We start from the raw sequence: 20,262 nt of genomic DNA on the forward strand, positions 1-20,262 counted from the left end.
GCCTGACAAAGAATCCAAGCCTTTCCCGGAAGCCAAGGCTTGAGCCAAGTCAGCTCAAGACTGTCCATCCGGGAAGTGCTCAAGGGCGGTGGTTCTAAAGACAAGATGGGGGCTCCAGGATGGACCTACCTAATGCCCCTAACCCCTGACAGTGCCACTCTGGATGCTCATGAGGGCCCCTGGCTCTAACACACAAATGTGCGCACGTACCACCAGAAGCAGAAATCAGGACTCCATAGGTTTAATTTAAATATGCAAATCTATTCAGAGTCCAAATTCTATTCCTTTGCCAGCTTATACTGAAGCACAAATTTACAAAAGAAACCCAAGTTATCTAATTGGCCAGCCGAGGGCTTTTCCCAACTGATTGGTGGTGATGGTTATGCTCCTTAGTCTTCACCTGCCCCCGAAGTGCTTGATGGGTGGTGGTAGGCGGCCACGCCAGAGGGGAGAGCTGGCTGCACCTGGGGCATGACATGCACTGTGCTGGGGGACGCATGGGTGCGGGGAGGTAGGGCAGAGAGGAAGAATGTACGGACTCCTTGAAGAGCCAGTCTGTGACAGGATGATGCTGGGCTGGCATTTACATGTAGGCCACCAGGAAACTGCAGTTCAACGTAACCGGTAACATAGGCAACACTAATACTATCCCTACTCCAAAATGGGAGGCTTTAAGTTGTGGGTAAACTTTATAAATGAGGTATTTCCATTTTTAAGAGATCTTATGCTTTATGCAAAATTTAAAAAGAAAACATCTTCAGCTGGAAAATCGCATTTTCCAGTCAAGCAAAGATCACAAATTCAAGGACAAGGCCGCTTAAAATTGTAGGACATCTGTGGAAAAGAGTAATTTCTGAAAAGCACAGTGCTTTTGTTTTCAAGCTCATAATATTTATACGGTAACTTGCATTAGGCAATTATTCTAGAGGTCGTAGGGAATCTGCCTAGACAAAGAGATAAGAATAGCCTACGTAAATGAGTGTATCGACTCAATGCCCTATGAGGCTTTTACAATATTCATGATACTTGAAATTAGTTTTAGTATTTAAAATATCCTAATCGTGATCATTTGTTTAACAAAAGATCTTCATGACAGCTTTTAAAGTTTTGCCTAGACCTTATCCAAATAACTATATTCTCAGTTGACTATTATTGTCTTCCTTTTGCTCAATTGAGGACAATGATAAGGACCATTATTTACTTTGCATTTTATTAACTATTTCTTGATGATCCTCCTTCCTGGGAGCACACAGAGACAGAGCACCTATAATAATAACATCTACTCCCATCCACTAAGTGCTGAGTGGGTAAGAGCATGACCTCTTGCTCTTCACAAATATGTTATTTATCATCCCCCTAGAGCCAGCAAGGCAAGTAGTAACATCCTCCTTTACAGACGAGGAAACTGAGGATGAAAAATTAGAAGCTGTAAGTTACTGTCAATTAGTAAAACAAAGAACAAGGCTTTATACTAGCTTGAAGGGTTATATTCTAATTCATTAGATTGCCTACTTACTGCTCAGGGTGGGGGAGGGAACATATAGACAGCACTTTCTGTCACCACACCTTTCAGCAACCACATAATTAACCCACCTGATGGAACACACTTTTCATGCCAAAAGAAGAAGTTCTCTTTTATCCCAACTGTGTGTTTATTCCTAAAGTTGTATCAAATAAATTTATTTGATAGCAAGAGGGAGGGTTTTTTTTTTTAATTAAGGGCTAAAAAGTTTTGCATTCTTTGGGGCACATGGGTGTTTCAATCAGTTAAGCGTCCGACTTTGGCTCAGGTCATGATCTCACAGTGTGTGGGTTCGAGCCCCATGTTGGGCTCTGTGCTGACAGCTCAGAGCCTGGAGCCTGCTTCGGGTTCTATGTGTCCCTCTCTCTCTCTCTGCCCCTCCCCTGCTCACATTCTGTCTCGAAAATCATAAATAGACATTAAAAAAATACAAAAATAAAACGCTTTGTGTGCTTTGTAAAAATGATCACGCCGAATTTTGCAGAGTCTTAAAGAGTGCAAACCCAGCACTTTACCTGGTTGTTGTTGGTTTTTAATAAGGGTGGCGGGGGTTCGTGATGTAGGGGTGAAGAAGCCGAACTGCTTTCGCTGTCGCTACCGTCACTTAAGCTAACTCTGAAAAGAAATAAGTCACACGCATCAGTACAGGCAGTTCTTAACATATTTGTGGAAACAGGCGCAGAAAGCAAGGAGTACAAACGCTAAATCACTGAAAACTTGTAACTCATACAACCACTAATACATACCGGAGCTTCCTTTGTATTTGGAACTGTGTCCAGTGTTTTGCTGGCTATTTCTCATTTAGTAAGCCTTATTTTGGCAGGTAAGGATACAGACATGGACTAGGTCACCCACTGAGGGGCAAGAGGTAAAAGTGCTGGCTCTGGGATTCAAACCCAGGCAATGGACCCCAAGGCTGGCGCTCGGCCACTATATTTTACTGGCCCCATTTATCTCTCTGCTTCGATGCCACCCACCTACTACCATCAAGCATGTTACTCAAGCCTGCAGCCTTCTGCAGCAAAATTAGTTTGCAGGTTACTACCATTTTGTTTCCTTCCCCCTGCCTCGCTGCGACAGGTGAACACTTTAGCCATATTGGTAAAGTATGGGCTGCGGGAGTAGAAATAATTTCTAAAGAGAATATGGACAACGGCCCTATGTGACTGACAGCTCAGGGGACATTGAGGACAGGCTCTGTGAAGCCCAACATGCTAGACCCACACCAACGGTTTCTCCTGTGTGGTGATTCAAGGCTGGCCCTGCTTTTGGGACACGGATACAACAATTCATTGGAACTCTACTTCACCCACATGAAGAGACAGTGTGTATGGGATAACTGCTTTAGAGAAGTCTAGTATCTTTCAACAACCAAAGATGACAAAAATATAACCCCTCCCCCATTTTCTTCTTTTCAGAACAAAATAGAATTTTCTTTCAGCCAGAGTACAAGATATTTCTTTATTCTACTCTGCTGTGTGTATACCCTCTTTCTGAAATGCCCTTCAGAGTCTGTTCCCTCTCCTGGGCTATATAGTCACCTAATAAAATATTCTTTTCAGAGACAGAAAATGCTTCAGAAATCAGGATCGTTTTTCTTTTGCTCTGAATAGGCAATCACTTTCCAGCCCTATAATATATTCAGATAGACGAGATACCAGATAGGAAATGAAAAGGATACACTGGGACATCCTTTTAGCAAAAACTGATGGGACTTGTTTTTCTTAACTAAATTACATTAATGAAGTGTTCAGCTGAAGCGCTGCTTTAAAACGCTTCTTGACTGAAGTGGTAAGGCTGAGTATTTAAGCTGATTAAGCAGTGGGGACTTCACAAGTGCAGGGAAGACCAAATGTTACCCGGGCGCTGCGGTACTAACAGCGCATGGCAGGCGGGCGACAAACAGCGGATTTCCAATAATGTGCATGGCACGGACGAGCGTGTAGGATTTGACCTGCACGGACTCGGGGGGTGGGGCAGCAAGGGGGTGAGCTACCACGGTCACAGACCATCTAGATTTTCTAAAGAACAGTAACTAGAAATTGGCTAAATAGGTCATGCGTTTTTCATCAGGTAAATGTGAGAGCAGCCAGCAGTCAGGGTTTGGGGCTGTTATAAAGGGAAACGTTACAAAGTCAAGGCCATAAGGCTCCTTGTTTTCTCCTATTCAAAACAACAACAACAACAACAACAAACCACAGATGGGTGAATTTGGGGGACAGGGAGGAGAAAGAGGTACTGAGTGTAAGTACAGAGTATGGCCACACGGAAGAATCACCGAGAGGTCTGAGACAGCATATACTCCAAGGAGCCCTTCTCCAAGGATGCAAAGGAATTACCAATTAGGAAACATATGATCTGTCCAGTTTGGATTAAGATGGTATTCTTTTTAGGAATTTTAGGGCCTTTTACCGAGTAATGGGTAATGGGAAAAGATTTAAGGCAATGTATTATAAATGTAATTGGATTTTAAGTTCAAGTAGATTCATATTTTTTCTACTCAAACACATTAAAGTAAGCATGCCTATTTGTTTTCCTCGTGATAAAGAAATAAAACCCTCAAGGCAATTTCAAGTTGACTATTAATTATAAGTGACATGAATTACCATCTTATAATGTGGAATTATGCCTCACAGCATTAAAGCTACTTAAGGAACCTAATTGTCAGCACACTTAAAAGGAATTTATTTTCTGGAAAACACACACAGGTGATCCTAGTTTTAATTAGGTCACACACATAATTCACTGGAGCCAATTATGGATTTCTAACTACAAACAGCAAACACAGTTTCCTTAAACTCTGAGCTGATAGCAATGGATCTACGCACACTCTTCAAATGAGACGGAATTTACTTCAGCCATCAGTCCTGCTCCCTTGACGTATGCTTTCAAGAACAAGGACTCCTACTAGGATATTTTCCCTACAGAATTTTTAGAGGACAAACCTCTGCTCTCTGAGAAAAGGGATACAGAGTTCCCTGTAGAGGTAAGCACGCCAAGGGGACCCAGCTGATGGGAAAGTGACCAGTTACTGCACGGGTTTCGGGTGTCACACCTTTGCGGTGGTTACACAGGTAAGTCTAAGCTTACATTGCAGGGAGCCACATTCCAGCCGAGTCACTCACCTGCGGCTTCGGCTGCCTCCTCTATTTACAGGTCTCTCCATTTCGGAGTCATTGTCATTATCCTCTGCCTCATCGGATTCCTCCTCATTGTCGTCGGAATGCAGATCTTTCATTATAGACCTTAAAGGACCTGAGGAATGACAGTAAACACAATCAAACACGTGACTTCAAGCACACTTAGTTGTATTAGACACAGGGGCCTGCTGGCCAGCACTGAGCACTGGTCAAAAAAAAAAAACAAACCAAACCCATCATTATATATATTTCTACAATTTAGTTTCGAGAATGTCACATCTAACGAAAACACTATTGTTTTCATTAAAGACGCCCCAGGAAATTCAGTGGAAAATCTCTATTTCCTAAGAATGTGTTCCTATGAATTTTTCTTCTCTAAGAAATATTACACCTAAAAAGGAACAGAGAGATCTATTAGTAAATTGAATGTTTTGTTAGGTTAATCCATGTATTGAAAAGTTGAGGCTAATAAATCACCCTGGTTGTAACTTGTTCTTGGCAATGCAGCCTTTGTGTGGTAGTTTTTGATCTATTAAGGTTTAGCTGTTCCTTTTATTTCAAGGTCAATTTCAGGTCAAGCAAGCATTTCAGTCAAGTTCAGATTATAAAGTATTTCAATTCCACAGTGTAAGGTCCTATCTCTGATCTTCATATTGATCTTGGACACAAGGTCTTGGGCAAGCAACAATTTTGTGCACTTTTTGTTTTACTTAAGAAATTCCTGGCAAAATACCAGCATATATTTGCATAAATAAAACTGTGCACTAAATCAGATGCCCACAAAATTCAAGAAAGTATCCAGTATAAGATGGGAAAGGAAAAAAAAACCTCAAGTCATAACTAGTTTTATTCTAGAACAGGACATAACCGGGGGTAAAAAAAAAAAGGAAAGAATTCAGATCCAGCGTGGCTTATTTTCACTTGACTGCTCATCTAAATTTTCACTTGACTGCACGTCTAAAGTCTAAAAGTGATGAAAACAAGATCACTCTCTTTAATGTTAGAGAAGACATTGTGGAGGCGGTCAAGAAAGTGAGGGAGACACTTTTATTCTGGACAAGGCGAGACCTAAAGCCTAATCTATGATATAAATATCTCAGTTATCACTAAGTTCTAAAATAAGTATTGATTCTTTGCAATCTCACACTCTGCAAAACCCAAATGTCTCTGCTTTTGTAGTGGGCTTCTATCTTTGGAAGTGAGTGTAACAAGAAATCTGAAAGGCCAAAATGGTCGGTGTCTTTTATCATGTCCTGGAAGCTTAGCCTTAGCCCAAATACACACAACAGTTTAATCCTTTTCAAAACACAGAAGACCATCAGGAATGGAGTATGGTCAATGAGGAAGGTAATGTGCAACACGATGCTCAAAACCAAATGATTCCTTGATACTATCTCATTGTTCACATTTAAAAAAAAGAAAGAAAGAAAAAGGAGCCCTTATTTGAAGATTTCCACACACCAAAAAAAGTGTAAAATACACATGTAGTTAAGGTTCTGGTTTAAATGTATTAGATTTCTTTACATTTACATTTCTTTATTTTAAAGTTCAAGTAGAGGGAAAGTATGTCTTAAAGACAGCAAATTAACACTTGCCAAAGAAAACAGGCCTATTAATCTGCAGAACAAATAAGTAAATAAAATGAAAGACATCCAGGAGGGAGAGTAGAAGCCTATTTCTCTATGTCGAAGCCTCCCAACTCCAGCCTTGGCTATTGCATTTCCTTTGGGAGCTCCCTGGAATAGGCTAGGTCTATAATCCTTTTATAAAATGGGACTCTGATGGCAGCCCCAGAAAAGGGGGGAATTTCTCGAGGCCAGCCTCATACATCAGAACAATTGCTCAAGTTCATTCCTAAGGGAAATAAATACGACTGCATAAAAGGCAAGTTATCATTCAAATAATAACACAGTAGAAAATCAGGCCATAAATCAACTCATGAAGATGTCTGACGAGACAAGTGCCTCACAGTTTGCCTGGGAGAAGGTGATACCTTGTTGCCTTGTCTGGGATGGTGTGAAGCTGGAGCTGGAGCTGGAGCTGGAGCTGGCAGGACTGGGTTGTTCGGACTTTAAAGAAGAAGAGAAAGTTATCAATACATTTATGGGACACGACACCTCTAAAATGAAATATATTGTTGCCCCAAAATATTTTGCTCTTCAAAAACAGCCTGGCACTGTGCGAGAGAAATGAAGACATGCTGCATTATGCCAAAAACAGCGACACAGGGGAGTCATGGGGTAGTCTGTGTCTTGTCCGCCATAGTTTTACTAGATGCAGAAACAAGTATATAAACTCAAGGGTGATGAGACAAACACCGGGGTGCTACGTGAGGGAAGAACTGGGCTTTGATTTCACTCCCATGTTTACTGCTATCCAAATCTCCTTCTAAAAGATTACCTCGATTGCCCTTTCTGCGATGTTGGATTGACTCTACTGGTTAAAACACAGTGGTAATGAGGCTAAGGTCATTGGTTCAATCACATTATGAGCCAGTTAATTTCACTCTGGTCCAAGGCCACGACCCAACCCTAACCCCATTCATCCGCAGTTCACAAATAGAGGTAACATTCACAAGGAGATCTGGCCAAGTCTCACAAGTGAGTCATGGGGAAATGTTGCCACTGCCTTTAAAAACAAAAAAAGGCACCCTTTAATTCCATAGCCTAGGGGACGCAGGGAGAAAACATTACACACGTGCCCCACTCTTTGACCATGAACTCTCCTCATCCTCCAATACCCAGAACAAAGGCCACTTCCTCCCTGGCCTGTCCAATTCACAGCTGTCTTCCTTCTCCAAACCCACTGAAGATGGGTCTCTCTTCTGCTTCCCTGATACGCTGCCATGTTCCTGATGTGTGAGTCCTTTCTCTCCAGTAGACTGAGAGGGCTTGAAAAGGCAAGGGGGCGGGGGTCTCTCTTATGCTTCTTGTTATCCCCTCACACTTAGCGTAAAGCACTGCATACAGCAGGCCCTCTGTAGCTGTGACTGAAGGCAGAGCATCAGGCCCTCTGTTCCACCATCTGCCACTTTCTAGGAGGCTTTACAGTAGGTAAAAATGGGAAGAGCAAATACAAGGATGGAATAGTGCAAGGAATGTGATCGTACCATCAACACAGTTGAATTGTACAGATTGAGGCCAAATTTAAAATAATGTTGGTAAATTTGGTTGCATGAGTGGGCTACTTCTACCTGCTTTCTGATGTGCTCATATCTCAACTATATACTCGTGTTATCTGAGAAAAATATGAGGTCTTTTCAGGGCCAGGCCATATCTTCTTTCTACGTTGCTCAGTGGGTGACCAAGGTATCAGGCCACGTGGAAGACAAAATCAGAGCACTGTAGGAAGCTGCTGAACGAGGAAAAGAACCTCAGTTCAGTTGATAATGCAGTTTTCTCACCACCAATTTTTTCCTCTCCCTGCCCCGCACTGAATCCCAACCCCCTTCTCTCCAAGCAACACTGAGATCCAGACTCGGACACAAGGAAGCACTTTCAGGCATTCCGAAGGCACACTTCACATCCTCAGGCTGGATGGGAAAACAGGTGTCAGCAATCTACCACTCATTCCGCAGGAAAAGAGCCAGACAGGATCTCTAATGAGCAGCAGGCGGCCACCAACCCTTCACCACCGCAAGATGTCCTTGAGATCTGCAGTACAATGTCCTCCTCATTGCTGTCTGTGGCCCACAAACAAGAGGTGGTTTACAATCACAAACGCCTGTGTGAGGTGCTCTTCATTTCTGGTGAGTGGCTCTTCCACTGTTGAGCCACAAAGGTGAGCCCCCCACCGCAAGGGCGTCCAGTTAGTAGTTGTGCACCGTGCCCAGCTGCAAAACATTTCTCCTGGGGGCCGCGGAGCACTCCTTTTCCTCTCCAAGTTGCTCTTTTCAGCCATGAAGTGTCTGCAAATGGTATTATTTTGATAGCTCTGGAAACCATTTGGGAGCCAAAAGAGAGGTTTCCTTGCAGTGAGTGGAGGGAGCTCTATTTCCCCCTCCCGCCAGACCAGTCATGTTGCACTGGGCTCAAAGGAGCCGTTCTGCCAGAGCTATTTGCTGACAGTGACATTAATTAGGAAAGTAAGAGGAGATGGCAGCCATCTCTCCAACCACTCCATGCTAAACTTGATCCATGTGTCTCAAGCATCGTGCCAATGCCAGAACCAAACCTGCGGGCAGGCTTCCTTTAGCTTCTTAACCACAAACAAGGTTAATAATTCCAGTTACCAGCCATCAGAAAATTGACCAAGAGTAAAGAACATGATACAGCCGGAGAAAAAGGCTTTCATTCAATGTTTATCATTAACACCATGCCTGATCCACAAAGGATTTAGGGGTTAGAAGAGAAGACGTAGTAATTCACTGAAAATATGAAAATACAAAGTTTAAAGCAACAGAGGTGAAGGGAAAAGGATACAATGTTGAATGATAGACAGCAAATTCCAATGTCCTCAGAGCTTTTTCATAACCAGAACAAGGATTTGTGGTTTGGGAGCCAAGGAGACCCCTTGGGATGATCAAAGACAGTGAGTCTCCCACGTTCATGGGCATTAGAATTACCTGGAAGACTTGTTAAAACACAGACATTTGGGTCCGACTCCAGCATTTCTGAGTCAATAATTCTGGGATGGGGATGAGAACCTGGAGTCCATAAAAGTTGCCAGGTGACGCATTGCTGTTGTAGGGACCAACCCGACTTTTAGGAACCACTGATCAAGGACCCAGAGACTCACAGCCATGAATATTCATCAGAAACAGTTGGGGGGGGGGGATTCTATACATAAGTAATTCAAATTCAATCGGTTTGCTGTGAGGGGTCCAGACATATTCATATTGCAAAAGCTCAACAAACGGTATTAATGAAAATTCCAAGGAGAACACCACTGATACTAGGTTAATCATTGCTTTCTTTCTAACTGCAAAAGCATGTTTTAGAAAGATTCTTAAACTTATGAAATGATGAGAAAAAAAAGCATTGAGAAAAATTAGAAACTTATTGATGGATCCAGAAGTAGCTTCCCTGCCTACTCATCAAAATGCACCCTAAAAAAAAAAAAACAAAAACGCAGTTACCATTCATTGAAAACACTTAAGAAGCATGTACATGTAGTATTCCATTGTACAGATAAACCACATCTTCTTGATCCATTCGTCCATTGATGGACATTTAGGTTCTTTCCATGTTTTAGCTATTGTTGAGAGTGCTGCTATGAACATTGGGGNAAACTTACCTACCCAGACCAGGGCAAAATTTGACTCGATGTTAACTGATCAAAAAGCCACTCTGCTATTAGATGTGGCTGACACAGTCTTAGGGCTTATCAAATCCAACCAAAAAAAAAGTGTTGCTCATTTTAAGTGAAGTCTGTATTTTATTTGAAAATAAAATCAGATTTTTCTCCAAAAACACAAATCAAGGGTGACTTTATAAACTAGGAAAGATTCTTTGTGTTTTTTTTTTTTTAAATAACCATTCACCATAAAGAAGGCTAGATCAAGCTCTTTACAGTCCCTAAGGACTGAAAAGATGATTGCCTCCTCTTTTCCCCTCCTTCTGTGTCTATGTGCCAAAACCTAAGTAGAGAACGTCACTGAGCCTCTGATTATTCCCATTACTGGCTAATTGGATCTTGTTTTGGAAATATCAAAATCTGCCCCAGTAAAAAAAATTTTTTTTGGCTTCTTGTTTAGGCCCAAGACCTACTAAGTTCTCAAACACTAGACATGAAGTTTAAATGGTGTGTTCCACAGTAGACAAAAGTCTGGGCTTAAGAACCTCAAATTCAGGGAGCCTGGGTGGCTCAGTTGGTTGAGCGTCCGACTTCAGCCCAGGTCATGATCTCACGGTTTGTGAAGTTCGAGCCCCACGTCAGGCTCTGTGCTGACAGCTCAGAGCCTGAAGCCTGTTTCAGATTCTGTGTTATCCTCTCTTTCTCTGCCCCTCACCCGCTCATGCTCTGTCTCTCTCCCTCTCAAAAATTAACTAAAAAAAAAAGAACCTCAAATTCTATGACAATTATTCTCATATCAAACATTTACTGTGTTAAACTTAGAAATCTCTCTCACTCAAGCCCACTCAAACCTTTTTACAATAACTAATAAAACCTGACTTTATTCAGATAAAAAACAATCATCTCAATTTCTATTGCTTAAGCAGTGCAATGTCCTCAGAGAGTGAGGGCACTGAACCCCATGTGGAAGTGATAATGTTAACTTGTGTAATAAAGTCAAAATTCCTAGCCCACTACTGTTACAGGGGTTGCAAATCACCATTTTGGTTGTTACTATTATTAACAGTAGACCACGTAGTGCTCTCTCGCCTAAAACAAGATCTATCTTTACAACCAAAACAATGGGCCTACCAAGATTTGCAATGGAATCATCAACATTAAATGGCTATGCAAAATCATTTGATAATGGATTTTCTACGGAGGATTACGTTTGTTCAGGACATGTAAGAAAAACCACATGTTTACAACCCGTACAAGTGAAGTGCTTCAAAAGAGAACACCTGTCAAGGCAGGTCACGCGAGGGGGCCTGTAAATCTGGCGTTGTTTCTTACGCGGGGAGCAAGCCTTTCTCTTTAGGTGATCGGAAGGCAGAAGTCCCATATTTTCTCACAGGCCACTGCATTTCTGAACAGAATTTCAACTTGATATTTAAAGCAATCAAAATAAAGAAAAAAGGGGGAGTATACCATATGCGCTTTTTTTTTCCTTCAGGGGAAAGGGAGGGTATATAACTAGGTAAGCAGAAATTATTTTAGACACATTGCTACGTGTTTTCCACAAAATGTCTGCCTTGCTGAGCAGAAGAAAACACAGAGCCTGCAATAGAAATGATCTTTTTCGCATAAATATCCAGAAAGACTTTGTCAAGGGTGAGTTCTGGTCAAAGAAATCACAAATGTAATACAGTTTATTTACATTTCTATCAACTTATGTGACTAGAGTACTATGTTTCTTGTCACTAAAAATTAATAATCATCTGACACTTTTTACCCTTAATGTATAATATCATTTAATTTTTTTTAACATTTACTTATTTTTAAGAGAGAGACACACACAGAGAGCAAGTGGGGAAGGGGCAGAGAGAGAGAGGGAGACATAGAATCTGAAGGAGGCTCCAGGCTCTGAGCTGTCAGCACAGAGCCCGATGCAGGGCTCGAACCCACAAACCTTGAGATTATGACCTGAACCAAAGTTGGGACGCTTAACCGACTGAGCCACCCAGGCGCCCCAGCATATAATATCATTTAAAACACTACCTCATTTATGATGGATGTTAACTGAACTCAAGGTGGCAATCATTTCACAATATATACATGTATCAAATAATTGTGTTATACACCTTAAGCTAATACAATGTTATATGTCAACTGTATCCTGATATAACTGAGAAAAAAAAACAAGACTACCTCATTTAGTCTCTCTTCTATAAGAAACTGAAGATAATCCAACTCAACTTTCAAATATACATTTAATTCATTTTTAAGGAAAAATGACATCCATTTTAAACAACTACGGAAAATGTTCATCATATACGTGCAGTCTCTTACCAATTCCCATGGATAGCTAACATACCATGATAGGTATGTCAACAAAGGTAGGCTCACACTTAAGCAAAGAACTAAGCATTAAAAAGTTGTGAAATAACACAGATTAAGTTAATCTAACAAGAATGACCCAAGAGTGAATTGTCAAAAGGCCAGACATGAGAACTTTTCTTTTCATCTGATTTTACATTAATAACTGCTTCAAAATAAACATGCCAAAAGAACAAAATGTTATTATATAGAAACGTACAGGAAAATCAGACTTTGAAAAACATCGGTCAATAACTCTAGCTTCTTAATATATCTTTGTGTAACTCTATCATATTATTTCATTTGCTCAACCATAAGAAAGGCAAATGCTACGGACTGAATGTGTTCTGCTAAAATTCCTATGTTAAAGTTCTAAACCCCAATGTGATGGTACTCTGTGGCTCTTGGAAGATGAGTAGGTTAAGATGAGGTCATGGGGGTGGGGCTTTCATGATGGGATTAGTGCCCTTATTGAGAAGAGACACCAAGAGCTTGCTCCCCCTACTCACTCCTTGCCCAGAATGTGAAGACACAGTGAGATGGAGCTGCAAGAAAAAAACCCTCACAGGGGAACCAAGTCATGCAGCACCTTGAATTTGGCCTTCCCAGCCTCTAGGACAGACAGGAAATAAATTCCTGTTGTTTAAGCCACCTAGTCTGTGGTATTTTGTTAGGGCAGCCCCAGTTGATTAAGACAAAATGGCAGGGGGGCGCCTGGGGGGCTCAGTTGGTTGAGCATCTGACTTAGGCTCAGGTCATGATCTCCTAGTTAGTGGGTTTGAGCCCTGCATCAGGCTCTGTTGCTGACAGCTAGCTCAGAGCCTGGAGGCTGCTTCAGATTCTGTATCTCCCTGTCTCTCTGACCCTCCACTGCTCACACCGTCTCTCTCTCTCTCTCAGAAATAAAAACATTAAAAAAAAAAAAAAAAGACAAAAGGGCAGGGGTGCCTGGGTGGCTCAGTCGGTTAAGCATCCCAACTTCAGCTCAGGTCATGATTTCACGGTTCGTGGGTTCAAGCCCCACATCGGGCTCTGTGTCTCCCTCTCTCTCTGCCCCTCCCCCACTCATGCTCTGACTCTGTCTCATTAATAAACATTAAAATTTTTTTAATAAAAAAATGAATAATAAATAAGACAAAAGAGTGTATTTCTTATCCCCATTTTACTGGTGGTGAAACTAAAGCATGATAAGATTCAGTGGCCAGTAGGTAATATTTAGGTGGAATAACATCCAAGTTTTCTGACTTCTAATCCAGTTCTCTTTCTACTTACACCTTGACAAAGCAGAATTAATTTAAAACAGTGTTCTGAACACACCAACAGCCTGTTATGACACTAGTCAGGGAACAGAGTTTTCTATGTCACTGTCAAAGCTGCACTGAATATCCTTCTGTACATAAGGGACATTTTGCAACTGGCACCCAAAACAAACCAGTGATAAAACAAAACCCTTCATCCCTGGGTCTGAATGTGTCTCTGTCAATTACTTCTAACATCTGTCCAATCAATACTACAACAGACCCTGGCTATGCACCTCACTAGTTCAATAAGTTTTGCTTTAAAAAAGCAAGGAGTTTTCTCCTAGGATGGCTCTGATCCTCTTGACATTGGTACTGATCAAGAAGACTGGCATCAGGCAACACACTTCGATCATTTATTTTATTTATCTTCTAAAGTGATCTAGTCTTGTTACTCAGCTCTTCTCTACAACCCATACATAAGCCTTCAGGAAAAAAAAAAAAGATTTAATGTTTTAAATAATCTGCCAACAGGTCTTTCTTTGAAAACAAAGAGAAATTGGGGAAAGGACAGTGGCATAGGAAGCTACAACTTTTATTGCTGGACTCGAGCCTGTGACCAAACGGTTGGCAAACCCTCGCCATTTGTAGGTATTACGACAAATGAAATGAACTTGATGTTAAACTGTTAAGTGTATTGAGTCTGCTGGGCCCTCATGTTATCAAAAGCTCTTGTCATGCCTGTCATTTTCTGGTAAGAGAACAAGGTCCTAAGAATTGCCCTCTTTCCTGTTAGCAAAGCAGGAAAGGTCCTTATTTCTGTTACATACCCAATTTACGGACAAAATCATCCTGGAAGCTAAGATAATCGGCTTTATATTGTGGTGCTTCTGCTTTGAGCAACTGCATTTGCCACCTTCTTCCTTATTTTTGTCATCTTCACTGTTATTATTAAATGCTGTCATCATTTGTGCCCATCACCCCCGCTCTGAGAACACAGAATCCCATTAGGAAACGAAATGGCCTTGGGGAACAAGGGCCTATAAATCTTTCCATGAGACCCTTTTCCACACTTAGGGATGGCTATAATTTTCTTTTAGCTTCCTCTCTTTTAAACACAAGAGCCCCAACTCTTTTATCTCTCATCACCAGTTGGACTCTGAAGGCTGCTACCGACTATTGTGGCCAGAACATATGATCTTTCCAAAAATCCGGTTGTTGCAAGATGCTATATGTGCCAGATGTGTTCCAAAAATCACTCACTTGTTAAGAGCTTTAGGAATGAGAAATCATCTGGAAACAGACCATTTACAGTTGCACCACCTCTGAGCATGTTGCTATTCCATGAGCAAAGACCGTGTGCATAGAAGTTGTGTTTCGCAACTGGCCATAAAATATACCACTGAGGTGTAATACCAGAGACTTATCTTTTACCTGGTCTCTCTCTCTCGGTCTCTCTCTCTCTCTCTCTCTCTCTCTCGTGTATTTTGAGGATTAGGGTAGAGAAAGAAAAAAGTTACAAGTGACAGGGCTTAGAGCTGTAATGCCTCACAAAAGAGAAAGAAAAAACAAGTTTCCTCACAGAATTGCCCCATAATTAACCATTATTGAAGCTGACCACTGACCATTAAAACGCCATTGCTCATCGGTTAACAGTAAGATCCTGAAACTGTTGTCAGAACAACTATTCAGTTACTTGTGAAATAACCCACCTGTGCCGGTGCACAGCATCCCCGAAATAATGTAAAAGTATTGTTGGCCTCTCTCACCATGTAAGGGCAGCACTGAACAAAGTCCTAAGTACGTTATAAGTGGTTATAGCTCTCAGTTTGGGATTATAAAATTTAAAATATTAAACAGAATTAAATAAAATGAACTCAGGGTATCAGAAAGATGGTAATTAATTGAAATGAACTAAAGCACAGATACACCTGAAGAGATCATCTGACAAGACATTTAACTCTATTTTCTCATTAACCTTAGACCTTTTTAAAAAAAAAAAAAAGGCTTACTTTAAAACGGCCATAGCGCGTTTGATGGACACCTATAGAACGTTTGTAGTCTCACACAAATGTCAAGAAGTTTTATTCATTTTAATCTTTGGACATCTTAGAGAATTTTCCCCATTAATGTGAAGCTTAGATTTACTATCTTAGCAGCAGCAGCAAGACTCCATTTTATTTGCTAAGACCTTTATTTTCATGGTACTTTGACTTTCAAAATAACCAAAGTCCGCTGGGGAAAAAGTATTGATTTAAAACCATCCAATCATCACCAGGTCAAAATGCAACATTTCTCATTATCGGTCTATGATTTATCACAAAGATTGCTGATAGTTGCAATCAGGATTGCAGGATTAAGTCTTTACAAGCCTTTTATCTCCCTAATTAAAATAACTGTGCTTTCCAGGTAACATACTGAATCCCTTTCTTCTGGATCAGCACTCCAAAGTTCCACAGGTGTGGATATGTGCATGCATGTGCATATAGATGTACGTAAGGTAAACTATGGGGGTAGAAGAAAATAATAGGACCCTTGTTGGTATTTATTTTCTTTTTAATTTTTCAAGTATCTGTATGGGCCTTCCTGTATGTAATGTTAGCACAGCCATTGCTACAATTTAGAAATATACATACCTTGGGGATACAAAGTTACTGAGAGAGATGAGCTTTACCCTCAATACTATAGATAATTATCAGTTTGAATTCTGTAATTTACCTGCCCAAATCTTAGTTATATCACAGAGATCACAAATTCTGGAGTGACAGGTGCTAAATATACAAGGCAGTGTCATATCAATTTATTTAGAGACCATCCAGATTTTTGTACTTTATACTTTATCCTCAAAATATACTTGGAGCTGAAATGTTAACGTTGAAGTTAAATAGAAATACTCTAACAAACTCCTTGTCAAATACGAGGTGACATAAGCTTATTTAAAAGATTATAAAGTGCACAAAGATCTTAAAAACCCAACACAAGATACTTACTATGACCTCCCCCTACCCCTGAAAAACAAATTATCTTTACTGTGGGTCTGTCTGATCATTTTATAGTGTCTGCTGAAAATTACACATTAAGTGAAACTGAAAATTTTATAAACAGCCTAACATCTAAATATGCTATACTTCTATTTGCTTCTATTTAAAGTGTTAAGTACTAACGCAAAGTTGATAAAAAATAAAACTATTTTTAAGAATTTTATTTAACGAAAACAAACTAAAACAGCAACAACACAGCACATTAAGAGATTGTTCTCATGTGGAAACATTAGGAGGTGGGTTTTTTGTTGTTGCTGTTGTTTTCTTCTTAATGTACACCCTTAAAAACTGTGGCATTTAGAATCAACATGTCCCCCACCAGTACTATTAAATTCTTGTCAAGAATAGGAAGAAAGCTACTGCTTGTAAGACTCAAAAGGAACCTACATTTCCATGCACACATATAAGCCCAACAGTTGCTTTTCTTCATAAATCAATCTATTGTTGCACTTTATAATGAGAAGGCAGATTTACTGCCTTTTACCGCCTTTTCTCACCATCAGAAAGATGCCTATTTGGGTAATAGGACGTTTCTCTTCTTCAAGGGTGTTTGGGATTAGGGAGGCAAGGGCGAGAACCTTTAACATCTGCTCCCTTCAAGTGAACGGCACCTCCAGTTCTCACAGCCAGGATGTTGAAAAGCCAATGCCCATTACTTGACAAAATTCCCTAACTCTCTAAATACACTGCACCACTCTTTTATATACACTGAAGACCCTGCTCGAAAACACACATCTGGGATCTGAAGGTTACACTGTAAAACCGTAAAATGTATCATTTTGCGTGCTAACATTGTAATCCAACTGCCATAAAATCATCAACCCCCCCTAGAACAATAGGGGCTTGGAATAAAGACCTTTGACTCCATCATCTTGAATTTTCTCTAACTCTGAAAACACATCTCAAGGGCGGGCTGGCAAGACTTGAATCATTTGTGATCACAATATTGTACAGTCATCACAAAATCATTTGTAATGTAGACTTATACTCTTCTGGTTTTACTTATTTTTCCCTTAGGGAGAAATATTTAAGAATTGTGAACTTCAGACTTTAATTTAAAAACAAGAGAAAGGCACTCAACAGCGTCTAATTCCTAACCATCTGCCTTTTAAAAATACACGCACACACATACTCACCCACTCACTCTAGTTAGGCTAAACATTCTCAGCAAGTAAGTAGATCTTGATGGATCTAAACACAAGTTTCAGTAATCAGAGTTCTACTTTTGGAAACACTGCTATCTTTAACAGGCATCATGATTCCTACGAGCAAATGCAATCAACCACAAATTAAAAGCAAAGGGGGCACCAGCCACTACAAATAAAGAAAGTGGGGCAGGTACCGGGCTCAAGAAGAACCTCTATTTTTGGAGAAAACTAAATGATGTCTTCTGTTCGAGAATATGGAGTATTGCATGGTGAGCTAGCGTTTCTTGTTACTTTGGGCTATCTTTTGTCACTTAAGCAATGCTTTCTGACAGTTTTACAGGCTGTTATCCCAAGGACTTCAGTATTTATGGCCTTTATTCACTTGGGCTTTCTGCTCTTATCCACTGGTTGCTAATCACTAAATAGATTTTTTTTTTATGGGACTGAAATTAGCTCAAAGGATGTCCTTCAACAATAGCAGCTCAGGACAGCACTGGCTAAAGGTCTTCTCCTCGGCCTCTTCCTTGCTCTCTTCAATTTTCTCTCCCTTACAGACAAGTTAATGAGGATTCAGATCCACGCTGTTCAATTAGAGCCCAGCACACATGATTTATGGCATTCTCGGCGGATGGTTTGGAACTGTTTCTGAATTGATCCTCAGAAACTCATTCAACTTCAATATCTCAAGAATGATTTAAAGACCTCAACTTGTTTTTTTAATCTTCATGAAACAAGAGCATTCCCTACTCATACAATCATTTTTCAGGAGAAGCTCAATGCCACAAATCTGAACCATACCATACCCATCCGTGCACGCATATTTCAAACATACACATTTTATTTTAAAACTTTAGCACACTTCGTTTACCTTGTGGCATTCAAATTTCTTCCTCTATAGTAAAGACTACTACCTTTTTGTCCACTACACGTAAAAGACCAAGTGCTGAAAAGCAAGTATAAAACACAGACTCTTCTTTCCACTTAATTGCATTTGACTTAAACATCTCCTAAGAGATTGGTTTTTTATCTTATAACAATACGAAATGTGTAAAAGGTCAAGTCCTCTCTACCAGCTGGCTGCTTGAAACCTGAAAGGCAAATTAGTCTAGAAAGTAGTGTTTTCTTATAAACTAAAAATCTGAAAGAAAATTAGAAATGTTGATATTATTCCCATAAACTTCCTGGTGAACTGGGCAAACTGCACAATTCCCTGAGTATGGGCTGAGCAATGGGGGAGGGAGCTAGAGAGGCGGGGGAGAAGGGGAAAAACTAGCTGTGAAGCAAAACTAAGGTTGTGCTTTCTGCTCTAGAATAGAATTGACTAAATATGACTCTTCCTGGAATGAAAGGGAGTTATTATGATCAGCTTCTGTTTTCTCTGAAATTATGCTGGAATGAAAACATTTAAAAAGGAAATGCTATTCAAAAAAAAAGTTTCTTAAGCCTTTAGATATTTCCATGTTTGGGTAAAAACAGTATGTTCTACCCCATCAGAAAAAAAAAATTAATTTATGAGATTAGTATTTACATGAAATTACTTTGCCCATTTTTATAAAACATTAACCCTGGACATCTAGAGACCCATATGGTAAATTCTCCTGGAATACAGTTCCAGGAAAATTTATTTCTGCCAGTGAATGCGCATTCATTCTATTTTCCAAATATCAAACTACGTAACTCTACTTCTCTAGTAGACCTTATTGCCCATGTATCAAATGTGCCCAACTCTGAATAAATGCCATGTTCTTTAAATTTTGTTACTACTTAACTTGGTTTTTGTCACATATATTGTTTTGTCACATATATTAATCTGTAAGGCAACCACCATTCAAACAGGCATACGGTATAACTATTAAACAAATTGAAAATTAAATACACGTATTTGTGTAAGAATTTGCATAGCAATTATTTTCTAAGAAATAAGACAGTCTCTCTGGGGTTATCAAAAAGATTTTAAGGAAACACTGTAATCCATAATTAAGAGATAACTAATTTCTACCAAATACTCTAGTAGTTAGATGACAAGGGGTGTTATTTTTTCAGTAAGTTAAGTTTTACATTGTTTGCTTTACTATCTAAAAATGTGTGAATGGGGAAAGAAAAACATTTGGAGGTATGGCTTTTCAAAATATGATAAGCTATATAATTATGACAAAATGAAAGACCAGTATTATTCTTTTCTGAATGAAAAGATTCATTTCAGATTAGTAAGATTCTTACAAGTCTAATCCTTAGCTTCTTTAAGAAAATAAAAGGAAGTCTATAATATTACAATCAAGAGCAGAAGAAACTTCAATATGCAACTTCTAACTTCTTTAACATGGACTTTGACAAGTCCCGGGTAGATAAAATATATGTAAATACTTGGAAGTCAAGAGAGAATGGTACCTTTTTTTTCTACTTTAAATCAGTCTGAGGGAAAAAACACACATCAGGGTTCCATTATATGATGACATATTAGAAAATCATACCTATTTTATAAACTTCTCTAGTTTGTTAATTAGGTCAATGCATGCTATATGCAAATTAGTGACCTAAAATCGGTAAGGTTTTCCTGAAATCTTCTATAAAGAGAAACCCCCT

At 39.8% G+C, this 20,262-nt stretch overlaps 1 protein-coding gene across 1 annotated transcript in view; it reads right to left on the minus strand.

Moving 5' to 3' along the window:
• Positions 1-20,262, minus strand: part of MLLT3 (MLLT3 super elongation complex subunit) — a gene marked incomplete at its 5' end in the record, with an annotated part of 302,329 nt that overhangs the window by 15,356 nt on the left and 266,711 nt on the right. Inside the window, 3 exons of the mRNA XM_077774663.1 lie at positions 2,038-2,137; positions 4,648-4,777; positions 6,656-6,731. Coding sequence (XP_077630789.1) covers positions 2,038-2,137; positions 4,648-4,777; positions 6,656-6,731 — 306 coding nt within the window. The remainder of the gene's footprint in view (positions 1-2,037; positions 2,138-4,647; positions 4,778-6,655; positions 6,732-20,262) is intronic.

This window comes from Crocuta crocuta, unplaced genomic scaffold (assembly GCF_008692635.1).
Source record: "Crocuta crocuta isolate KB4526 unplaced genomic scaffold, BGI_CrCroc_1.0 scaffold425, whole genome shotgun sequence".
In the NCBI taxonomy this organism is placed as follows: domain Eukaryota; kingdom Metazoa; phylum Chordata; class Mammalia; order Carnivora; family Hyaenidae; genus Crocuta; species Crocuta crocuta.